The sequence below is a fragment of the Dicentrarchus labrax genome, unplaced genomic scaffold (genome assembly GCF_905237075.1).
Source record: "Dicentrarchus labrax unplaced genomic scaffold, dlabrax2021, whole genome shotgun sequence".
NCBI lineage: Eukaryota > Metazoa > Chordata > Actinopteri > Moronidae > Dicentrarchus > Dicentrarchus labrax.
Window position 1 is genome coordinate 10,746,443 of NW_026136720.1, and position 22,994 is coordinate 10,769,436.

Genomic DNA, 22,994 nt, shown 5'->3' on the forward strand with positions numbered 1-22,994 from the left:
AAGACATGTTCGTAACACCAGCTTCAAATTATTGTTTCTCCCTTTATTTTATACTTCATTCATACCGAAAATTGGTCAATGACACCTGTTAAGTGAGACAAAATTTAATGCTTTAAATTGCATACTTTAGAGGGAAACATCCATCTTGCAGGTTTAATATAATTATTAGAATTATAGCCTATGTTATTTAAAGACTCAGTTAAGTTGCATATTGCAATCAACTGAATACGCCAAAATGTGAAAAGGTCCTATCTAGAGCCAGTGTTTGGTTTGTTACTGTAGAAACATGGCGGTTCAACAAGGCAGATTCTGTAGAAGAGGACCTGCTCCCTCTGTAGATAAAAATGCCTCATTCTAAGGTAACAAAAACATTTTCTTTTTTATTTACAGGTGATTGTGCATTAATCAAAACATACCTATGAATATTACATTCAGTTCAACTACCCACTGGACCATGAAAGGAAGCCTACTCAAATTCAGTACAGTCTAATCTAAGATGAAATCCAAAAAATACCAGTCCAACCTTGTCCATCTTTTGCTGTGATTTATTATAGCAGCAGTTTAACATTTAATGTCTTATTGTTCAGGTTTATTCAGTCTGTAGTTTTAGTGTTCTCAAAGGTTAAACTGAGCAAGCCCATAAAAATAAGTAACAGAAAAGCATTTACCTTTTAATGACAAATTACTCTCATTTAAGTTCTCTCATGGTGCGATAAAATTGTCTGTACAAGCTCATGTCGTTGGTGAGTTCAGTCGGTAACTCTCTAGCGGCGACTTGTAAAATGCAGAGTGAGTGTGCAAATACTGACACCATGGAGTAGTGTATGTGCATGTGCATGCAAATAGAAACACTTTTTCACAGGTGCATGCCTATGCTTATGCACACACACTTGTCTACATACTGTTTGGAGTCAGCAGATAGATTAGCATAGCCAACTAATCCATCTTATGAGAGAGAGGGAGAGAGAGAGAGAGAGAGAGAGAGAGAGAGAGAGAGAGAGAGAGAGAGAGAGAATAAACCACAGGTTAGATGACATGTCTTTGGTATTAACGTTTAGCTGAGTCAGTGTTATAGACTGAAAGTTCAAGAGGAGTCCTGTCATTTACCCCTGTAAAAAAGTCCACATGAAGTGACCTACGGTAACACAAAGTGTGTGTGCAGGTGTGTGTGTATGTGGGTGTTGTGTTTGTTTGTTTGCAGCAGAGTGATGGCCACTATCTGTACTTTTCATCAGAAGTCAGTCGAGTGTGTTGAGCCATCTCTCCCCCTCTGGAGGAGAGATCCATATCAAATCATAATAGATGGCAATGCTATTTGAACAATGAATCAAAGCTGAAGCAGGTCTCACAGTGGAGCGGAGACATATCACATTTGACAGGGGCTGCATTGGATGACAGCAGGTCACCTGCACACACACACACACACACACACACACACACACACACACACACACACAAATAAACAAGCACATACACACATGGGTAGGCTCTGCATTTCTCTCTAAAAGTCAAGACTATTTCACAGTGTAATGGCTGCTCTTACACACCATATTCACCTGGTAGTTGTCGTTCCTACAAGTGATCCGTAGACACAGTTGGTTGAATCATTTTGTTTACATAAGCTCTTTCACTGCCATGACTTGACAACCACTGTGTTTCACTGTTATGATGTGTCACATATCTAAGAAATGTGGCCACATACACACACAAACACACTCACGCACACACAGAGCAACTTACCTTGCAGAGCTGTAAAGCATCGCTCTGACTGGGAATGACTAATCACACACCTACCTTAACACCAAGGTGCCCCTGTTTCCCTCCTTCATGTTTCACTCTCCCTCTCTCCATCTCTTTCTCAGCATCAGTTGCCCACTCTCCTGTACAGTTGGAAGGAGGGAATTACAAATTTTGATTTGGATATTTTTACTCAGTTCAGTTAAAAGATTCATAGTTACTACTTAGTTATTTTGTTTTTAAGCTAAGTGTCATTTTCTAAGGCACATCAATACACATCTACAGTAAGTGATCACATCACCATTCATAACGGATTATACATAACATACATAATGGATTCTAAGTTAATTATACCTGTTGCTTGTTGAAACTGTTTTCTTACATTCAGCTCAATATTGTGCCTGTATAAGCATTGGAGAGAAAGAAGCTTTGGACACAGCATGCACTGGTAGAAGTAACTTAAACCCATGTATATCTCATGAACCTGAGTGGAACAAAATTCTCAATTCAGTGTTGTATTGATCATATACTTTTATGGGTGGAGTGTGTGGGTGTTTTTTTATGCCACTTTAAGCATTGCTTAAAGTTGAATAGCCCAATGGCTACCAATCTGCAATGTGATTCTTGCTGTTGCTTTTGCCTTTATCTTTTTTGGCCTTTATTTAGTGGACTGTGGAGAGGTTATGCAGAGAGAGGAGGGACGGTGTCAACGTTTTTATGCCTCTGTGCCAACGAATGACGTGGCTAGAGGCTCAGGAACACCTTAAGAATTGACGATCATATTTCACAATGAATTGACTTAAAGGTTAATGTGATCTCAAAATGACCATGACAAAAACACTTTTGGTCATAACTCAAGAACTGATGCAGTAAATATCACAACATTTTCTGGAAAAACCTTTTTTGGCAGTTATTCAACACAATAACTCAGGAACGAAAGACTGTGTCCATATTTTACAGTTGGTCAGACACTGAATTGGTGACACTTTTGTCTCCAAGGTCAAAGGTTATTGTGACACAGCTTACCTAGCTAACTTTGATTCTGTAAGTGAGTAAAAATGTTAGGAGAAAACCAAACACTACATTTTGTATAGCTATTTACATAGTAATCATCTACATGTATATATATTGACTGGAATAATATATATGTATCATCAATATCGCGATAACTTCCATTTACCCTTCACACTTTATGCAGTCTTATTCAAGTCCATCAAAGTAATCACCACATATATTATATGACTCTGGACAGGATGTAAAGTGCAACAGGATTAGTTGGTGAAGGCATAAGACTGCAGGGTGTTAATTGTAGTTTAGTAAACTTTAAAATAAGATGTATCTTACTGCTGAGTTAACAATGATGCTTTCAGTCACTAGTGAGGGAAGTTGCAATCCATAAAGCCACTGATTTGATCAGTGACATTGCTGATTACATAGTACATTTAGTTCAGATTCTGGATTCAGTCTTGAAGATACATTTGTTCCTGTACTGAACACTCCTACTCTCCTGCTTCCCTTCTCTTTCCTAAAATATGTGTGTTTTTGTCTGTGTTTGTCTGAGTGCATCTCTGTTTGTCTTGACCTTGACTCAAAGGCATGTTGTGATGAGCTGTCATAGTGTTTGAAGAGCTTGTGGAGTAGTTGCTTCTTGTTGTCTGAATTTGACTGAATTATTCAAGGCTTCCACTTTGACAGAACGAAGGTATTTATAGCCGTTGGTCTCTGCCTCCGACACTTACACGGTAACAACGAGCTCTCGGAAGGCACTACAACAAACCAACCAATTCTGAGATAGAGGAGGCAGCAGAGAAGCAGAGATGTAAAATATATGCTGGAGTTCTTTGCTGGAGGCTGAAACAGAATGGGACATTAAGGCCAGAGACAGTGACACAAGTCTTATTTCACTCTCAAAACGAAGAAGAAAACTGGGAGTCCTTCAATGGGAAAATGGTTTGAAGACTTTTGAATATTTGTCTGGACAACATGGAAGTTTCAGGAACGCTTTTTGTTGTCTCTAGGTGAGGATGAAAGGGACCCCATACCCAGCTCTTCTCAGTAATTCAAGCTGGGAGATGGACCAGTGGCAGGCTGGAGGGGTAACCTCCTTGTCAAAGTCTTAGAGAGGAAGATATATTTGAGAAAATGGACTGTTGTCCAGTCATGGTGTCAGATTTGCCTGTGCTGTGTAGCAGGATTGATGGGGTGGTAACGGTCGTGAAGGCAGAACATCCAAACTCCACATTTCATGACCTGTACTGGGGTAAGTCACGCCCTGCCCACAACTCACAACTTACACTGTTCTGACGTCAGCACAGCAACAACTACAGAAGGCAAACAGATGCTCAGTCATAGTCATGTAATGTAAAAGTCTTCTTCTTCTTCTTCTTCTTCTTCTTCTTCTTCTTCTTCTATCTTAAAAAAAAATAACCCCCTCTGTAAATGTGAGATGCTAACAATATGACTCAGCAAAAGGGGATATGTAGTAAAGACAGAAAAGTAGTGTAGTGTCTGCAAATATACAAACGTTTCCATTTTTAGGAGAGGAGGGTGTACACGACTACAGATTTAAGTGACTATGATTGGGAGCTTGATTCAGTGAAAAAAACAGAGAGAGCGAGAGAGAGAGAGAGAGAATGTGACTGCTTGTGAAATAAATACTTTTTCAACAAATAACTCATTAAAGGTCTTCTCAATGTCCACTTAGATGAAAATTGAAGGTCTTGAAGATTATTTGTATACTTTTTCCTTTGTTCTTGCTATCCTTCGCCTCCTCTTCATCCTAGCACCACCCTGGTCCACAAATGGAAAGCTTTTTTGTTTTATTCATGACATTTTTTACAAACTGACACCGTGTTGCTAGGTTGTTTTCATCTTCTGATTCTGTGTGTATGTGTGTGTGTCATCATGGCAAATGTGTTACTGGAGACTCCTACTGTAGCGTCAAAACCGTGCAAAGTGCAGTCACAAAGAACAGGTGTGTAGCTGAGATCAAATGAAGGTCAGGTTCGAAGCTGGGTGTGGTCCGACCCATGAGTACTGTCATAAAGTGTACTACTGCTTCTGTGTACATAAGCATGTTGACATGTCGCGGCTGGCATCATCCCATTGCAGTTTGGTCTCTGATCACCGTTTGTAATTGAGTGTTCTGACTGGTGTGTCCCTTTTTAATAGAGATATGTCCTGATTATCAAACAAATCCCATTACTCAGGTGACCTTCTATTGGTCTTAATGAAATAAAAGGGCAGAACATTTTAACTTTTAGAGCCCTGGCAAAACGTTGTCCAGCTCGTACACTTTATTGCTTTGATGACTTCTTCTTTTAGTGGTGGCATTCAAGATCTCACCTCCTATTCTATTTCATTAAAAGCCTGTCTTGCAATGTCTGTACTCTGATCAAAGCGTCTTGTTGAGTTTATATCCAGAAACAATCTCTGCTCTCCCTCACTCCCTCTCTCTTTCTCTTGGCTTCGACAGTGTTAGACAGCAAGTCTTGGCGTATGTAAGGCTCACCAGAGAAGACTTAAATAGGCTGACTGTCCTTGCCAGAAAAATGACAGCATAGTCTTTTGTTCAAACACATCAAACAACTTATATTTACGACATGTAACCTCTTGACCTGTGTCAATAATTACTTTTTCTTTCTTCAGTAGCAAAGGTGGAAATAGTGTGACACAAAAAAAAACCTCATAAGGACAAGGTCAAGACAAAGTGTGTAACTGTGACACCAGAAACTGCAGTTCACGTTACGTCATAGTTGAAATGATGACAGCCATCTTTCCTTCATCCATGCCCATGATTTTTCCCTTAAAGTTGTAATCCTTAAGATTTCATTCCTGATTGATTAATTGCACCCATGGTTCACGTGGTAACACCACATACGGTTTAATACGACAAGTCCCATTATTCTGAGGCCAGCAAACACTCCTTGAGCCTCTACTTCGTCAGAAATACAAAAGAAGAGCAAATTGTGCGTCCGTTTACAGCACAACCAAACTAACTCACATTGTTTTAATAAAGTAGTCTGATTTCATGCTTCACACTGCACGAGTAGCTTTCCATACAACCGCAGGTCACAGCCTGTTGCCTGTAGCTCTTCATCTGTTGCTGCTCCTTCTTGTTCCATTACTCCCTGCAATTTTTTAAACTTTAAGAAAATGTCAAAAATTATCGTCTTGTTTTGTAGATAGATGTTTTTTATGAATGATCAAAACAGCACTAACTGCAGTGACAAATACGCTGTCTCCTGTGGCTGCTTCACAATACAATATGCCCTGGGTTTCACCAGATGAACACTTTAAATGTGAAGCAGCAGCATTAGGATGTAACGTTCTCATTACTAGTTTGTACTTGTTTTCCAACCTTGTCAAAAGCAAAAGTGACAAGAAAAGTGGCCACACTCGAAAGAACAAATCTTTCAAGCGAAGGAACTGGACTTAATCACTTCCTGGAACGATCCATTCTCAGTCAGTTCAGTTGAAAGCAAACTTGCAGGGATACACTCACTCAGATCCACACTCACTTACTGAACGTACTACACACAGTGCACGTGTTATGAGTCCTGAGTGATACACAGTTGCTCAAGCCCTCCTTCTCATGTCTTGAAGTCTCGAAGTAGAAAGTAATACCAATTAATTTCTTTGATAATTAAGTGTTGCAAAAAACACACGTGCTTCGCATAATAGGGAAGGACATTATTATAGCAGCTTTGCCATCTGCGCACACACACACAAACACACACATACAATGTTACTGTTTTGAAAATAGGAAACCTACAGGGATACACTCGCTGGAGCGTCTTTGTGTTGCTGCTTGTAGTTTACAATGAGTGGTGAAACCTGCAATATGAAAGAAAACGTGTGGGTGAAGAACGTGTGTCTGATCAAATCTGTGAGAGAACGGTGCATTGATTCATTCACTGACCGTACTACTCAGTAAATGTGAGCCTTGAGTGATACAAAGATGCTGAGTCACTCAAGACCGCCTCTCTTCCTCTTCCTCCCTCTCAAATATGTGTCGCAAAAATATACATGCTGTACATAACGGAGTAAGACTTGAATGAATGATTTCAATGTCTTTTTAATGAATGGATCCTAAGGATACAGTACACTGAAAATAACTTTCACTTGGAAAGGTGTGGGGGGGAAGGAGTTTTTGAAGGAGTACAGTATAATGGTACTAAAATTGGATGCTGAATTACAGGCATGCATTGTTTCCTGTCAGTTCCTCATGCGTGTGAAGGCAACTTTAACCCAGTGCTGGGATGACGGACTCCCTCACTAATGACACAATGACAATGACTATATAGTGAAGTAATAACTAAATGTACATACATTAAATAGCTTTTGCAGAAGAAAATTACTCTATGATATAAAAAATGGGGGTTTGATTTATTATATAATCTTAAGTATTATAACTTAACCAAACCAGAACCCTAGAGAGAGCAGATCAGAAAACTATCAATCTGAACTGGAACTGTCATGTGGGTTGTTTTGGAAGACACAAATTAGGACTATTTTGCAGAAAATAGACTTATTAACTCTTAGAAATATTTTCCTGTCAGTTTGTTGTCATCTACTCCCCTCCTTCCCTTCTGGTTTACCCTATTTAAGTCTTCTATTCAATCTGGCCTATCCAATCTTTCCACTCTGTTTTTTCTTCATCTTTCTGTTCTGACACCCTCCACTTCACAGTTAATTAAGATACCCTACATTCTCCTTTTCATGTCCATGTATGCAGACAAATGGCTTGATGAAGAGATTTACTAGACCATCACACCCATATCAAAAGTATGCGCTCATACAATTTAAGTTTTGTCACCTTTTAATGTTGAATATTTTCCCACAGCTACAGAATATGTGTGTTTGAAATCCCAATATGAACAGAACAGAAAAAGATTAAAGCCAGGGTAGGTGATTTGTTTCAGAAGCATTTTTATCGTGGTTAAAATGATCATATTTGATCTTGAATTGTGTGTGAGAATAATTTAATAACTTTTCTGGTGTTTATCACTTTCATACTCCTTGTTTGTTCTGAGGTTAGATTAGAAATTAAGAGTGCCCTAGACCACACGTAAGCCAGTACACACAAAAACCAAACTGTTTTGTGCTGTGAAGTATTAATAATGATGATGAAAGAACAATTTACTTTATGAAAACACAGAAGAAAATGTAAAAAAATATTTATTCAGTTAATAGATTTAAATGTTTACACTGATGCGGATTCTTCAGAACCCGTGTGTCGTTCTGGAGCCTCAAATTTTTAACACCACAGGGAACCTTCCAGAGAGAGGTCTGACATATCCCAATCCACTGTTACTCGTGTGGTCCCCAAAGTTATCTAGATCCTCCAGTTAACATCACAGTACATTCAGCTGTCTCCATATAACACTTATCAGCAGACCCAGATAAATTGACTATACTCATGTGCACATCAAGGCATCATCTCCCAATGTTCAATATAAAACTATTCCATTCAGTCAAAATGTAAATAAAATCTGATGCACAGAATCACGCCTTGAATCACACCTTGCAGTCAGGTTAAGTCACACCTCAACCTGGCTGCACTTGCACCCCTGACAGAGAAACTTCTCCAGTGGTGGCTCAATTGCGCTGTTTTCTTATTTTCCTGGCCTTGTCCAGTGGCTGTAATAGTTTTAGTTGGCATTTTTTAGAACAAACCTTTTTTTCAGAGAGTTCTCTCTTTGCACATACAGCATTAATTACACTGGTGCCACTTTGCGCTTTTCTAGACCAGTGACCCCCATACCCACACTTTAACACCACTGATGTTTCTGACCGACACACTTCACATTTTCAGTTGATACTTTGGTTGTTTAATTTACTGGAATAAATGCATTCATTTACTGTCATTTTATTAGTTTCTTCTTATTGCTTTGTGCGAGAACAAATATAAGAGAAAAATAAGAAAACACTAACGCATGAGGCCCATTGCTCTGTCCTCTGTGCTATGTGGAAGTGGGGTAGCCTATCCACATAGCACGGTACAGCAACTCCCTGTTGGATCAGTGGAACGTCAGGCACATTGTGTGACAGCACAAAAGAAGAAGAAAAAGGGGATGATTCTGTCTTTATTTTTCCTATGCCACAGGCATCTCTTCACAGGCTGTGCGGCTCTTGGGAAGTTGATACATCAGAGAGTCCCGCATTGTTCTGATTAATTTAAACAGTGTTTTAGTATTCAAGGTGTAGGAAGCCCTCGGAGTTTACTATGCCCCCTGCTTAGTCTTCTATCCACCTGGTTTAGAAGGTTAACATACACAACATGAATGAGGAGCCAGAGAGAGAGAGAGAGAGAGAGGGAGAAAAGGGAAAGGAGGGGTGAGTTGGGATGTGGAAGAAAAGAATTAAAAAGTCAATGAGGCTCACTTGATAAGTGTTTGTGTGAGTGTGTGCGTATGTTTGTCTGCAGCTCTTATCAGTGGTAAAGCAGCATAGGTTAATTCTCATTCAGCAAGGTTCAGAGATGGTGTGTGTGTCTGTACTGGTTTGCGTTTCCGTGCAGCTGTGTGTATGTGACGTGCCTCTTGCGTCCTTCAGACAAGGACAGGGAAGGTGTTACAATCTGTCCAGAATGGAGAAGCACTGTGGGCTAAGACAGGAAAATTTACCTCTCAGTGAAGTGGCAGGCAGAAAGAGCAGAGATGTGACAGCATGACATATAGCTTAATGTGCTAAATATGCTTTTATCTTAACTTTAACACTCTGTGTTCACAGCTATCACCGGCAAGAACAGACAAACTGCTTACAGTATTCTCACATTTTTATGGATGAGTTATCGCTCATAACAAAACCTTTCAATCAACACCACATTAAGTCTGTAGATCAGACAGATGTAGAGCATTTATCTCTGGAAGTGAGTGAGAATTCAGTGATGTTGGTAAATACAGTGCATGATAGAAAGGGAAAAACTTAAAGCTGCAGCACTACCATCAGAAACTTAAACCTCATTACTTCCAAGGAAAATAACGTTGCTGTACTGTACATGATTGATGATTTTTGGGATGATTGGACAACTGATTATAAAATAGTGACTATAAAGGTCCGTGAGGATTTTGTATTTTGCTAACCATGGTAACAGTTACAGTGACACCTTTTTTTTTGTTTCACGCACAGTTCTTTTTATGTCAAGTGCTTAAATTAAAGCTTAACTAAGCCACCTGATCACAAAGAAGCTGCCTAGCCAGGGGCACAATTTCTGTCACAGCTTTTTTTTTGTATTAGGCTGGCTACTAACACTGAAGAATGAATGTTGTTTTATTTATAGTTGCTTCCCAGCCTCAAACGCATAGCAGAGAAGTCACAGTGTTATATGATATAAAAATGTAGAAGCTATTATAAAAGCATATTGCTCTTTCTCAAATGGGGATGTGTTAATGTTAGAAAGATGTTAATTTTAAAAGTCATCCATAATAACTAATAATTATACAATAAGTTAAATGAAGTGTAGGTTCGATAAACCACATTTCATATTCAGTATTTGGATTTTTAATGCAATCGTTAACAGCCATAAACTGTCAGTTGCAGTAAAACTTCTGACCTCTGGGAAAGAGTTTGATCACTGCACTTGCCTCCCTGCCACTGAGAGCAACAGATTCTCAGTGTAGCCCAATGACTGCAGCCCAAAAAATTGGTTTGCCATGAATTTAGTTATTATATAAAGATTATATAGGCATTTATAAATATATTCCCAAAGATATGTTGCCCTGGCCAGGGGGTACATGACTGAAGAAATATTTCAAAAGGAAAAAAGTTTGAGAACCACTGCTCTACAGAACATGTTGTTTCCATTTTTCTGATTCTGTCTGTGCATTATTTTTACTGAGTCAAGCACTATTTAAAATAATGGGTTGACAGGTATTTCTTTATGAGCCTCTTTGGTGGTGTCTTCGTAACTACCAGAAAAGATACTGTAAGTACAGCCTTTAAGAGGAGTGAAGAGTAGCATCAGTTACAAGAATGTTTTTCCCATTCCATAGTCTATAGTAACTCTAATGATGCAGGATACGTCTGTCCAATGCATAGGTTACCTCTCACACCAAAAGACTTCATGTTTGGAATTCTTGGGTTTGTTTGTCAAGTAAGTGTAAACCGACCTGCAGGTGTGAACAGCCTTTTTCATATAGATATACAAAAACTGTGTTTACTGTCATCAGAAATGTGAAATTTATCACCTCCTATGCAACAGATAATTTCTCCTTGGTAAGACCAAGTAAGCGCCAGGTGTTTTTTAACAGAGAACATAAAAGCTTTAATGAGCCTGGGTGTAGACATGAGAGCTGCTGTGTCATAACAGTCTGTGATAGAGACTTCTATCTTGTGTCTGTCTTACCCATAGTATCTGTCCATCAGCAAGCGACTCAAAATAAAGCTTTTACATTCAATTCTACATTTCATGTGCTATACAGACCACACCAGATGCAGCATCTACGGTCTATTTAAAATGCCATTCTCTCCAGATCACTCGTATTAAACCACTCTTAATGTGCACTCAGAGGCAGTCATCCTTCATATTGTTGTCCGAGGGAACTTCGTCTCCTTCCTCACTTTCTTTTTGCTTGTTTTTACTTTCAATACTATTCCATTATACTTTGCTATTTCTTTACTTTTAGATATATTTTGCAAAAGCTTTTTCTTTTTTTACTGTTTCTTTATTTGTGTTTCTGTTCTGCTAAAAACTGTAGCTCTTTCAACATTGTGTGGTATTGGTTTGAAAGAGAACAGGAACTGAATGTTTCATGTGGCTATAAACAATATCTCCAAAGAGCGACAGCATGTGTAAAAGCCAACCAACTGCCACTTTTGATTAGGTAGTAATTGTTTGACATGTTTTATTTCAACGTGACTGTATAACAAACATTTCATGAGCAACATCCAGCGTTTTCATAATCTTTTGTTTTTCTCTGGAATCTCAGTGCACTTAGCTGCCCCTCTGACTCCCAGATGTTGTAACTCTGTGGTGCAGATTGAGAGACGCTTCTCCGATATTCCCATCAAAACAAAACAAAATAATAAACCCTCCCAATGTGCATTAACTTAAGCAACAGCCTGTATGCTCATTGGATGCCCTTTGTCATGTCTCTCGTTCCCTGTCTTTTGTGTGTGTGTGTGTGTGTGTGTGTGTGTGTGTGTGTGTGTGTGTGTGTGTGTGTGTGTGTGTGTGATAGATGGAAGTGGAGTTTAGGTTATCTGTACTATCAGGGCCCTACCTTTAGATGCTCCTTGGCTCTACAAAACAGATGACAGCTGTGATGAATGAGCTGCATTTCACACTCTTACACTGGATCTGGTATCACACTATATGGACACAGCACACACACACACACACACACACACACACACACACACACGTAGTGTACATACACAAATGCATATACCACTCAGACACACTAAATATTGTCACTTTGCACATCCACAATGAGCATGTGCTGTAAAAGACAGACTGTAAATGTGCAGGAGAAGACAAGTGCTGACTCTTCTACAACTTTCTCCCCCATATATCACCATTTTTTTCATAACTACTTCTCTTTAACAACCAGTGCTAAAGAAATGCCACATCTTTCCGCACAAGAGTGGGTGTAGAGTAACCTTCTAATGCAGACACAGTTCCAACCAGCCTCACCTCACCTTTTTTTCCCCCATTGCCTCCTCTGAAAACCGATAACCTCACAACAACACTCATTCATTCTTAATTACGCATATCATTCTTCGATGCTCACACACTTGATCAATCTGCAATTAAATGTCCTTTTATGTTTTTGTAAGGAAATGTTACACTTTATTTTCATGTGACTACTTTCCCTCAACCTGCCTTTTCAACTTCTATTTTAGTTTGTGCTTTTCCATATTTCGTGTCTGTATACAGTCGTCTTAGTCATCCAGGTTATGAGATGTCAGAACAAACAATTCACTTGGCTTCCTTTTGGTATCATAGACAGCTAAACAAAGACGGTCTGATTGGAAGGAGTGGGCGGTGACAACATTTATCTGCTGCTTACAATGTTACCATAACATCCTATACCTCAGCGGTTTGCCAAGACACCTTTCAACCTAGTCTAGAGAAGTGTGTGCCGGGTGGAAGATGCCCCCTGCGTACGTGTTCTCAACTACACCCTCATCCACATGAAGGGGGCATGTGTCTCCACAGGGATGAGTACTATAGGTTTCCTAAAAGACAATTCAGATAAACCCCTAAAGGTTTTAATTCCAGCAATATAAAGTTTAGTAGAGTTTGAAATTTCCTCTGATATATTTCCCAGAATTACTTTCGTCCACCCTCAGAGAACAGACATGAACTTGTTGCCTTCAGTCGGGCTATTTGTGTAGGTGGAGAGAGCAGTAATTGATTACATAGTAAAAGCAAGACAGCAAGAGATGTTTCAAAATAGAAAATATAAGACATGTGTCCCTTGAATGTAGTTTCTGCTATTGGAAAAACTAGTGAGAAATCTTTGTATTTTTTCAAGCTTAATTTCTCCTTGAATTATTGAACGCTGCAGCAAAATTAGGACCTCATAAAGAGTCACATGCTTCCTTCTCCTGATGGACTGAGCCCAAAACTTAATGTTGACAATCATTTCCAAATAGCCATTTGTGGTTGACATGCCTGTCTGTTTGTGGCAGATAATTCATTGAAATTACATGAAAATACATAATCTAACAAAAAAAATGTTTCCAGAGCAGACAATTGAATCACCAACTGCAGGAGAATTTTCCTTTCAACTAAGCCACAAGTCAAACACGCATGATCGCAACCAGTGACCAGGAGGTGACTCACTGACCAAATGACTGAGGTTCTTGCTCTGGGAGAAGATGGGCCTTGTTATCAAATAGGTAGAGCTTGGTTTTGTTCGTTCTTTCATTAAAACAGCCTCCTTCCTGTGAGTGGGGCATGTGTAGTGAGGGAAGAGAAAAGCTACACATTTGCAACCATGCTGAAACAAATGAATGTGTAAGAACCAGAGAGATTGAGATTCACAGAGCAGTGCTCTTGGAGAATGAAGACCACCGCACAGACAAACAAGATTAGAAAAGAAAGGCAGATGAAGAATACAAGATGAGATGAGAGGGGAAGAGCAGAGGACGGAGGTTCAGAGTTAAGCATAAAAATCGCGAATTTGGAGGGGACTGCTACATTCTTTTTTTTATTGTTATTTTTTCTTTTTTGCCCTTCTAGTGTGTCACCAAGTGTCAATGGATGCAGTTATCAGAGCTTCAAGTTGTTCACAGCTGACAGACTGTCACTCACACACACACAGTCAGATGGACAGGCTAAAGTGGATCTGAGGATGCCAGCCACTTCAAATATGCTCACTTACTTTGATCTCTTTTCCTTTTTTCCTCTTTACATGTCTCTTTCTTTCACATACACACACATACAGGATATCTCAAACGATTTGATGTATTGCCTTTATTAGATAACAGACAGTAAAAAGTGACAGGAAAGAAGCAGGGGACCAAGATTACAAGCTAGGCTCGTGGCTTCATGCCATGTGTCTCACATCACCACCAGGACGCCCCTCACTCTCACAGCTTTGCCCAATTAGGAGTTTCTGTGTGGCCTGAAAGGGTCTTGTGGTGTGAAGTCAGCAGATTGCTGTTTAGTGGAGGTGCAGTGTGTATTATTGGGATGGGGAGAGTGCATCGATCTCTATCAGCATTCCCATAGGATAAATCCACCTACATGCTGACAGTAAACCACCACAGGCATACTGTAGATACAAACACACACACACTATATCAATTGAGCTTAACATGGTTCCCATTCTAGTGCATTTTCTGGCTTTAAAAAAAACACAGAATTATGCAATTGTTTAACTATTTCATAAACAAAAAATTGCCATGTCACATTTATACTCTGGTACAGTGGGCTATGATAAATGACGAATGGTAATGATGATTACCTCTCTGTGGTAGCTTAATTCCTCTCTGTGCTAACTGAATTAAATTTTTATACGAACATAGGAGCTGGAGTGGAAACAGCCTTTAAATTTTTGGATTATTGTGGATTTGGAAAAACGTGACTCGCAGAAATAAATCTAAACCAAAAAATAAACCGTGTCCTTCCTAAATGATTTTTGAACAGTGCATTCCTAGGAAGCTTCTGGATTCAGCTCATTTACTCAATTCTGTGACAGAATGCTGCACACACTGGCAAATGTGGCTGACCTTGCTTCCAAGACACAGCACTAGCAATTTAAGCCTTGGATGATGTATGTGTAATTGCAAGAGTGCCTCTGATATGAAATCATAACAATAATTTTGCCAAAATTTGATGGTATTACTATTCAATATTCAGTGTGCGTAAGGCCTTGTTTTATGTAGATCAAAAACGAGGAGTGGTTTGTTTTTTCACAGTTTATATATCTTCTCTTTTAAATCTAAATTCAACTCTACTTAATACCATAATCACGTGTACAATACATACAAAAAAAACACCAGATGATTCAATTTAAATACAGTATGTCAACCTAATGTGAAAACATTTATGTATTTTCATTTTTGCCTTTCAAGATGTTTGTAGCCTTTAGTGTCAGCTTGCAATATAATGGGGGCATATTAATGCAGACCTTCAATGTACTGGATTCTCTGATTAGATGCATTTGATGTGTTTTACAGAAACTCGGGAAGACCGCACAAAGAGACTGTTCAGACACTACACTGTGGGATCTTACGACAACTTCACCTCATACAGGTACGGCCTCTTTCTCTTAGCTAGCATGCTACTGCAAGGTGTATTACTGTATACTGTACTGCATGAACTATAACAGTCATATCACAGACTCCTTCCTTACCTGAATAGGGGAAATAAAGTCCATGAGAGAAGGTGTTGCAGTGCTATGGAGCTGCTGCCATCTAAAGGCATAGGACTGCCAGTGCACTCAGTTCTAACTTTAAAATGAATTTGTGTTGCATAACTCTGTTTAACAGTTTGTTTTTTGTCTGTATGTGTGGGTGTCTGTGCACTGTACATACACATGCATGATATATACTCTACATGCATGCGTGCAGGCACATGCATGGTTCTATGCTTCATGTTTTCTTGATTTGCTGCCAGGATGTTCCTGTATAAGCTGTTTAAATGTTTTATTTTCTGACTCTTAGTATGTCTTTTCTTTTTCCCTTCCCTGTCTCAAGCGCACATTAATTGTGTAGAGAATGCTCCCTGTCTTCTAAGTTAGATTTGTTGGCTGAGAGTAGAGTAGCAAGCTATATGCGATTTTGTTTAGTGCAAATTCCCGCTTTAATTCCACATTGTGTCAGTTTGAGACACAGTGCAAGTCTGAATGACTATTGTTTCCACCCACTTTCTTGCTTTTCATAAAATGTCAGGTTCTTGCATTCTTGGTTTTAGTTGGATTAAATGTCACTGCTGTTACCACAGCTCTATTACCACAGTCCCACTACCCTGTGATAGTCTACACACACAAGGTAATATGTCATATGAATATATTTTTGTTTTGGAATGGCAGTGAGTATTTTTTAATTAAATATAATTTAGTCGAGACCTGGAAAAATATTAAATGATGTCACATACGTTACAGGTGCAACAGTAATGAACACTGCATGAAATCCCACCAGGTTACAGCTGTGAGACTGAGGTTTTAAGGAGCCGATGCAACATATAAACGTTTGAATAAAACACCAGTTGCATATGCAAGCAAAAAGCCCAAGCAGGACAGAAACCTATTAAGTTACGTTGTACAATTTCTTAGAATTATAGTGTGAGGGATATTAGAATCATAAATGTCAAAGGACAGGTTTATTTCAAGGAAATATTTACCATTTTAAATTGAGTCTTACAGCAGAATTTTTTTTTATTGAGTAATGTAGGCGGATAGAGTTTCTGAACAAGGACAGTGAACATATTGCATTTATGCAGGATTTTGGGGCATAGAGCAGAGATGAAAGCGTAGTGGATAAAAGGGTTTGGACTGAGACAGCATCTTAGTGATGCTTAACCAACACAGTTTTTGTGCATAATAATTGGTGCAAAAGTGGATAGATAGCTTTTTATGAAACCAAACCTTTGACCTCCCTCCTGCAGAAAGGTTTGTTACGGGTCTCCTGGCTCCAGCAGCAGGGGCTCTGTGTTCCCTTGGTAAGTCTGAGAGAGTGAAGTGTAACTAAGCTAATGGAGACTGCAGCCGCCTACTGAGTTGCAACCTGAGCACTTGCCTTTACATCTGCCTCAGCCATGATGAAGGATAACTAATAATGCAGAAAATCATCAAATACTACAAAACTCATGGCTTTTTTCGCAGTGTTCAGGCTGTAAACTGGCAGCAGTCCCCTCTGTAAAAGTGTGGTGTGAAAAGACGCCGCAATTTCTTTGTCTTTTGTGTACATCAAGTTTAAGCTATGATATAGGAATGAAGGTTATAGTCTTATAGTTTTAATATTTTACATTTAAAATAACTTTTACTGCTCTGCATTAGAAATGTGCCTTTTAGTTTACCCACCTCCTTTTATACCCATCTATCACCATTATAAATTTAGACTAAAACCATTTTAACTCATACTTACCTCTTACCTGAAGGTCATTTTGATAAGAACAGGTGGTGTGAATATTTGCTTGCACAGACATCCAGCCATCCATACTCATATTCGCTTTGCTGCTTAATACTGCCTTACTAACTCTGCTTTGCTTTTGGCTCACAGGCTTTTGATATAGATGTGTGGCTTGAAAAAAAATACATTGAAGTGTGTGCAGAGCAGCACAGGTTAACCATCTAACAGCCTCCACCACACCTCAAAAATCAGAGAGTGATTAACTGCTCACTTACTTTTGCCTCCTTTTCTCTGTGTCATTAGTCAGGAGATAATATTACATCCGAGTCGTCTCAGTCAGTTTCTTTAGCAGAAGCCCTCAACACCCTCCTCAGTTGCAGTCTCATCTGCAGGATCAGCCAGAAGATTGATTCACTCTTAAGTTTTATCCCAAAGATACTTCAATCACAAGGACTCTCTCTCGCACTCTCGCTCGATCTGTCTGTGTGTGTGTGTGTGTGTGTGTGTGTGTGTGTGTGTGTGTGTGTGTGTGTGTGTGTGTGTGTCTCTCTCTCTCTCTGTCTCTCTCCAAATACTGGTATAACCCCTGGGAATCCTTAGCTGTGGTTGCTTGCTTCGCTTTTAACTTGATTGGTTAACAGGAAAGGAAGTACAGTGCAGGTGTGTGTGTGTGTGTTGTTTTTTTTTGTTGTGTGTGTGTTTGTGTATGTGTGTGCACCTCCATCTCCTCCCACTTTCCAATCCCCCCTCGACCGACCCTCTTTACTCTTCTGCCCTCCCTCTCGCCCCTCTCTCTCTTTGTGTGTGACAGGATGGTGTTGGATTCATACCTACTCTCCCTTTGCTCTCTCCTTCACAGTGACTATATCATAGAGGAGAAAAATGCTGTTTTACAGAAGAAAGAAAATGAGGGGTTTGGCTTTGTCCTGCGGGGAGCCAAAGGTGAGATACAAACACACACACACCTTTGCCACACACATTCACATTCACTACACACTTGTTTTCAACGTGTAAGAGTTTTGATGCGAGAAGCAGTTTGTTGATCTGAGTCACGGAGTACGGCTCAGTCGGTATTGTTACTGTGTGAGTCAACAACACAACCAGCTTTGGTCAACACTCAGCTTGTATACTCAGATGCACTCAGGCTCCTGTGTGAGTGTGTGTTGTGTGTGTGTGTGTGTGTGTGCGCGCGCATGTTTGTTTGTGTAGCCCCTTTGGTGGCGTCATCCTTGGCTGAGCTGTCGGCTAGCTGTCCCATCTGTTCCCCACACATGGCGTTCAGCTTTAGTAGAGACACACTCCTCTCTCTCCTCCCTCTCTTTCTCTTATCTTTGCTCTGTCTGTCCTTGTTTTTGTTCCTCTCAGCTCTCCTCCACCTCCTTCATATCCTTCCTGTCCATTATCCTCTCTAAATGTTTTCACGCCATCGCTTTCATACCTTCCGCATTTTTTAACCGAAATCTCCACTCTACTCATCTCCATCGCCACAAATTCATTTTACTCATGCACGTGCCAGCTCTCCCTGCTCGGGCTGGTTACCATGGCAACCCCTCTCAGGCACCTTGCCGAGAGAGTCTGAATGTGCTTTACTGCTCCATCACTCACTACCATGGATCTTGGCCCACCCTGCTCTTTTTTACTCACTCTGTCTTTTACTCACCAGTACCCTTAAACACTCCCACCCACACACACACACACACACACACACACACACACACACACACACTGCAGTACACTTAGTGGTCCTCTGAGAAGTCTCATGTGTCAGTGGTTTAGTTGGATTTGTTCCAAGATTAAATTAAGTTTGTTGTAGCACACTCTCTTAAATTGTGCTTGTGTACTGTATGTGTGTGTGTGTGCGTTTCTGTTTTGCTGAGATATGCATGAAGTTGCACAAGTGTGAGCATGTGATTGTATGCGACTATATGCATCAATAATATTGTTTAGGTGCAGCAGGCAACTGCAGTGCATTCACTAAACGCTACTAGTATTCCTACCTAATATACTCAACAAATCAAATGAAACTGTGTTAATGTATTAATGGTATAATTTTAGTAAAGCTAAAAGGGAAGTTTTGAAAAATGTAACATTGCCTCCAAGGAAATAAAAATAGAGCAGAATAAAACCACCAGCCAATATTTTCCAAATATTCTTTGCAGCATGTAATACACTCTCTGTTTGTGATCTTGTTGTGTTCATTGTTGATCTCATCTAATAGAAAAGCAAAAAATTAATCAAAAGAAGCTATAGATTTCACTCAACTGTTCTGGGTGGGTTTTCTCTGTGTGTTTCCCCTCAGCTGAGACGCCCATTGAAGAGTTCACCCCCACCCCAGCATTCCCTGCCCTTCAATATCTGGAGTCTGTGGATGTGGAGGGAGTGGCCTGGAGGGCTGGTCTGAGGACAGGAGACTTCCTCATTGAGGTGATTAAGGACAGCACTTCCTTTGTTTCTTCTTCATGTGTATCCATCTCATTACTGAGCACACTGGTGAACAGAGAAGGCTAACAACTGCATGAGTCTACACAGCCATATGGCACATTTGTGGATATGCATAGTTCTTCCTTTGCCTGCAAGAGTTATTAGAAATCTGAATACTTGCAGTTGAAGCTTTTATGTTTTTTTAATAATCGAGATACTGCTCAATAAAGGATAGTTAGCAGAAAATGATTGAGGTTTGATCATGTGAAGTATCCCATCCTGATGGACCAGATTGTAGTTACTTTGGTGCTTTAATGTCAGCAGCATTGTAAAAACCAAAACCAAACAAGGTTACAGTTATGTCGACGTGTCTCATTCTGTCTTTATGTGTGTTTTCTCTTAAGGTAAATGGGGTGAATGTGGTGAAGGTGGGACATAAGCAAGTGGTGTCCTTGATCCGGCAAGGGGGCAACAGGCTGCTGATGAAGGTGGTGTCTGTCGCACGCAAACCTGAGTCTGAGGAGGTCGTTCGCAAGAAAGGTAAAGACCAGATAAATTGGATAAACTCTTCTGTTCCCTATCTTTTAAATATGAAAAATCTAATATGTGACATATTACATTTTACATGTAACAACTCTAATATTTATAATGTAATTTAACACAAAGCCCTTATGGACTGGCTCAGCTACTATGAAACCTATTCATTAATATGAACAATAATGTAAATAAACCTGTTCCATTAATTGCATACAGGTGGCTTAAGTTTATTGTGTGCTCAAGGATTTTAGCATGTCACATGTCATTTCTCATAGGATGTCTCAGTTATTTGCCAATGAGATATGTATGGTTGGCTTTATGTACAGAGGACTTTTGCGCATTTTCCATTATCAAGGTGATTTCTACCATGTTTCTGCTGTAGATTCATGTGGTTTCCATGTCAACCAAAGCTCGCCGTTACTCAGCTTACTCAGCTCCCACACAGTCCTGGTAATATGACCTCAGGACCGTGTACACTGCAATAGTGTGTGTGTGCGTGTATGTGTGTGTGTGTGTGTGTGTGTGTGTGTGTGTGTGTGTGTGTGTAAGCGCATGCGTGTGTGTGGTAGAGTAATGTGTTTGGTGCACCTCCTTTGTGATTATTGAGATACAGAGACAGTGATAAATGGGTTTGACCCAGTTTCATTGAGACAGTTCTGTATCAACTAAATCCGGCTACTCAGGGCCTTATGGTCTCTCTTAATCCCTGTCCCTCTTTGTTTCTCGTCTCTCTCTTTCTTTCTGTCTGTCTGTCTGTCTATCCCCCTCACCCCTGTTGTCTTTTCATCTTTTCATCTTTTCATCTTTTCATCTTTTTATCTTTTTATCTTTAGGCTATATCTAATCCATCTGTATCTTTCCCTTTGCCTGTCTCCTTGGCTAATGCAAAAAGACATCTCAGCTGAACAGCCCAGTACCTTTTTATGAAGCTTTGGACCACATGTTCTTCAGTAGTTAGATCTTAGGGAGGATGCGCCTGCCCAGTATTTTGTTTGTAGTGCTAAACCAAAGTCTTAAGTACCAGTGCCAGAGGGGATTTCAGCATGCAACACAGTGACACCTGCTGGACTGAATGATGACTTCAGTTTTAAATATTTCCTTTTAAACAAGTTTACAAATATGGAAACATAGAATGCGTTTAGTAACCTGGGTTAGATTTGTGAAATTGTATGAGATTAACTGTTCCCTTGTTTTTAGTCATTGTTTACTGATCAGAAATAGGAAGTGAATTATCATGTGACCCTTTAAGCCACCCTGCTAATTCCTGTATATAAAAGGCTTGACTACCATTTTCCTCCATGCTCTGATTAAAAGCCATGAAGCCGAAACGTTAGCACATTTTTCTGACATGGCCGAAATAAATTGATGCAGTTGAGATTCATCAACTTTTTCCTGCAAATCTGTGTGTGCTACCTTTTTATGCCTTTGGGTGTTCATCCTGGGTTCAGTGGTGGATGTTATAGTCTTCCTCAGCTGATTGACTTTGATTTCATTTAATTAAAGCAAAAGTTTGACAAAATACACTTACATTGCTTTTGAGCTAATTAAATGAGAAGATCAATACCTCTCATTTTCGTCCATTTAATATTAAGCTACATTCAGCAGCTAGTTAGCTTAGTTAAGCATAAATATTGCAAACAAGTTAGCCTGGCTCTGTCAAAACTCAAATCTGACACCTCTAAAGCTTAAGTTATATCTTGTTTGTTTAGTAGTCCATACAATATCAGGTGGTTATAAATGACAATTTGCAATTTTACGTACAGGGTTTACAATTCTTTCTTTCTTGGATCTGAGCAGTTGCCAGGCAACCAGCAAAGACTCCAGGTCCACTCTCGATTACTGGTTTCGACCAAGAAACAGTCCGCCATATAAGCCTCTGTTTAAGGGAGAATAATCATTTTTTACACCTTTGGTTTTGGTATTTATTAAACAAATAAAAATGTGTTAGTTGATGAGTTTTAGAGGTGCTGCTAGGTGGATTTTGTTCCCTTTTGAAATAGCCTGGCTAACTGTTACTGCCAGTCTTTATGCTACACTTAGCTAACTGGCGGCTGGCTGTAGCCACATATCTAACTGACAGATATACGACTGTGGTATTTATCTTCTCATCTAACTCTCAGCAAGAAAGCAAATAAGCGCAATTCCCAAAATGTCGAACAATTCCATTTGCATAATACATTTTACACTTATCTCTGCGTGTGTCTAAGCTGCTGAGACGTCAGATATTTGGTAGGTGGTCGATGGAGTGCGGTAGAAATGGCAGTAGTTGGTGAGATTCGTTTAGTGCGAATCACAGACACTGAGATACACAGTGCACACAGCTGTAGACAAGATGGAGTGTGTTTTGTGTTTCCGAGATGAGGGAGAACGTGATTGCTCACTTCTGTTTCAAACCTTTCCTAAACATCTTTTTTTCCCCATCCCGAGCTGTGAGGAACTCCTTCTTCTGCCGCACTGCTCCTCCGGTGGGACTTACTCTGCATGTTGTGCCGCACCTTTGCACAAATGCACAGACACACGCTCACACACACACACACACACACACACACACACACACACTCACACACAGAGAGACTTCCAAGCAAACACACACATTCTCTGCACCATGCGAGGCCTCACTACTGCCACCGTTGCCATGGTGACTACACTGCATGTTTGAATTAAGCATTACATTACAGCAAAAGCATCTCTCTCTCCCTCTGACTCTGTCTCTGTTCCTCTCTCTTTCTCCATCCTCCTCCATCTCCTCTGCTCCCCGCTACTGTACCAGA

At 39.9% G+C, this 22,994-nt stretch overlaps 1 protein-coding gene and 1 long non-coding RNA gene across 16 annotated transcripts in view; one reads left to right on the top strand and one right to left on the bottom strand.

Moving 5' to 3' along the window:
- Positions 1-22,994, top strand: part of shank3a (SH3 and multiple ankyrin repeat domains 3a) — a 195,524-nt gene that overhangs the window by 155,322 nt on the left and 17,208 nt on the right. For all 15 annotated transcript variants that reach the window (XR_007881177.1, XR_007881179.1, XR_007881178.1 and 12 more), the window contains 4 exons: positions 15,373-15,448; positions 18,125-18,207; positions 19,565-19,689; positions 20,091-20,226. Coding sequence is in view for 11 of the 15 variants with exons in the window: in XM_051381372.1 (XP_051237332.1) it covers positions 15,373-15,448; positions 18,125-18,207; positions 19,565-19,689; positions 20,091-20,226 (420 nt within the window). In the remaining 4 variants the exon portion in view is untranslated. The remainder of the gene's footprint in view (positions 1-15,372; positions 15,449-18,124; positions 18,208-19,564; positions 19,690-20,090; positions 20,227-22,994) is intronic.
- Positions 525-17,935, bottom strand: LOC127352752 (uncharacterized). The gene is made up of 2 exons (XR_007881181.1): positions 17,541-17,935; positions 525-1,880 (listed from the first exon to the last, which is right to left on the bottom strand). It is a non-coding gene; the product is annotated as an uncharacterized LOC127352752 (long non-coding RNA).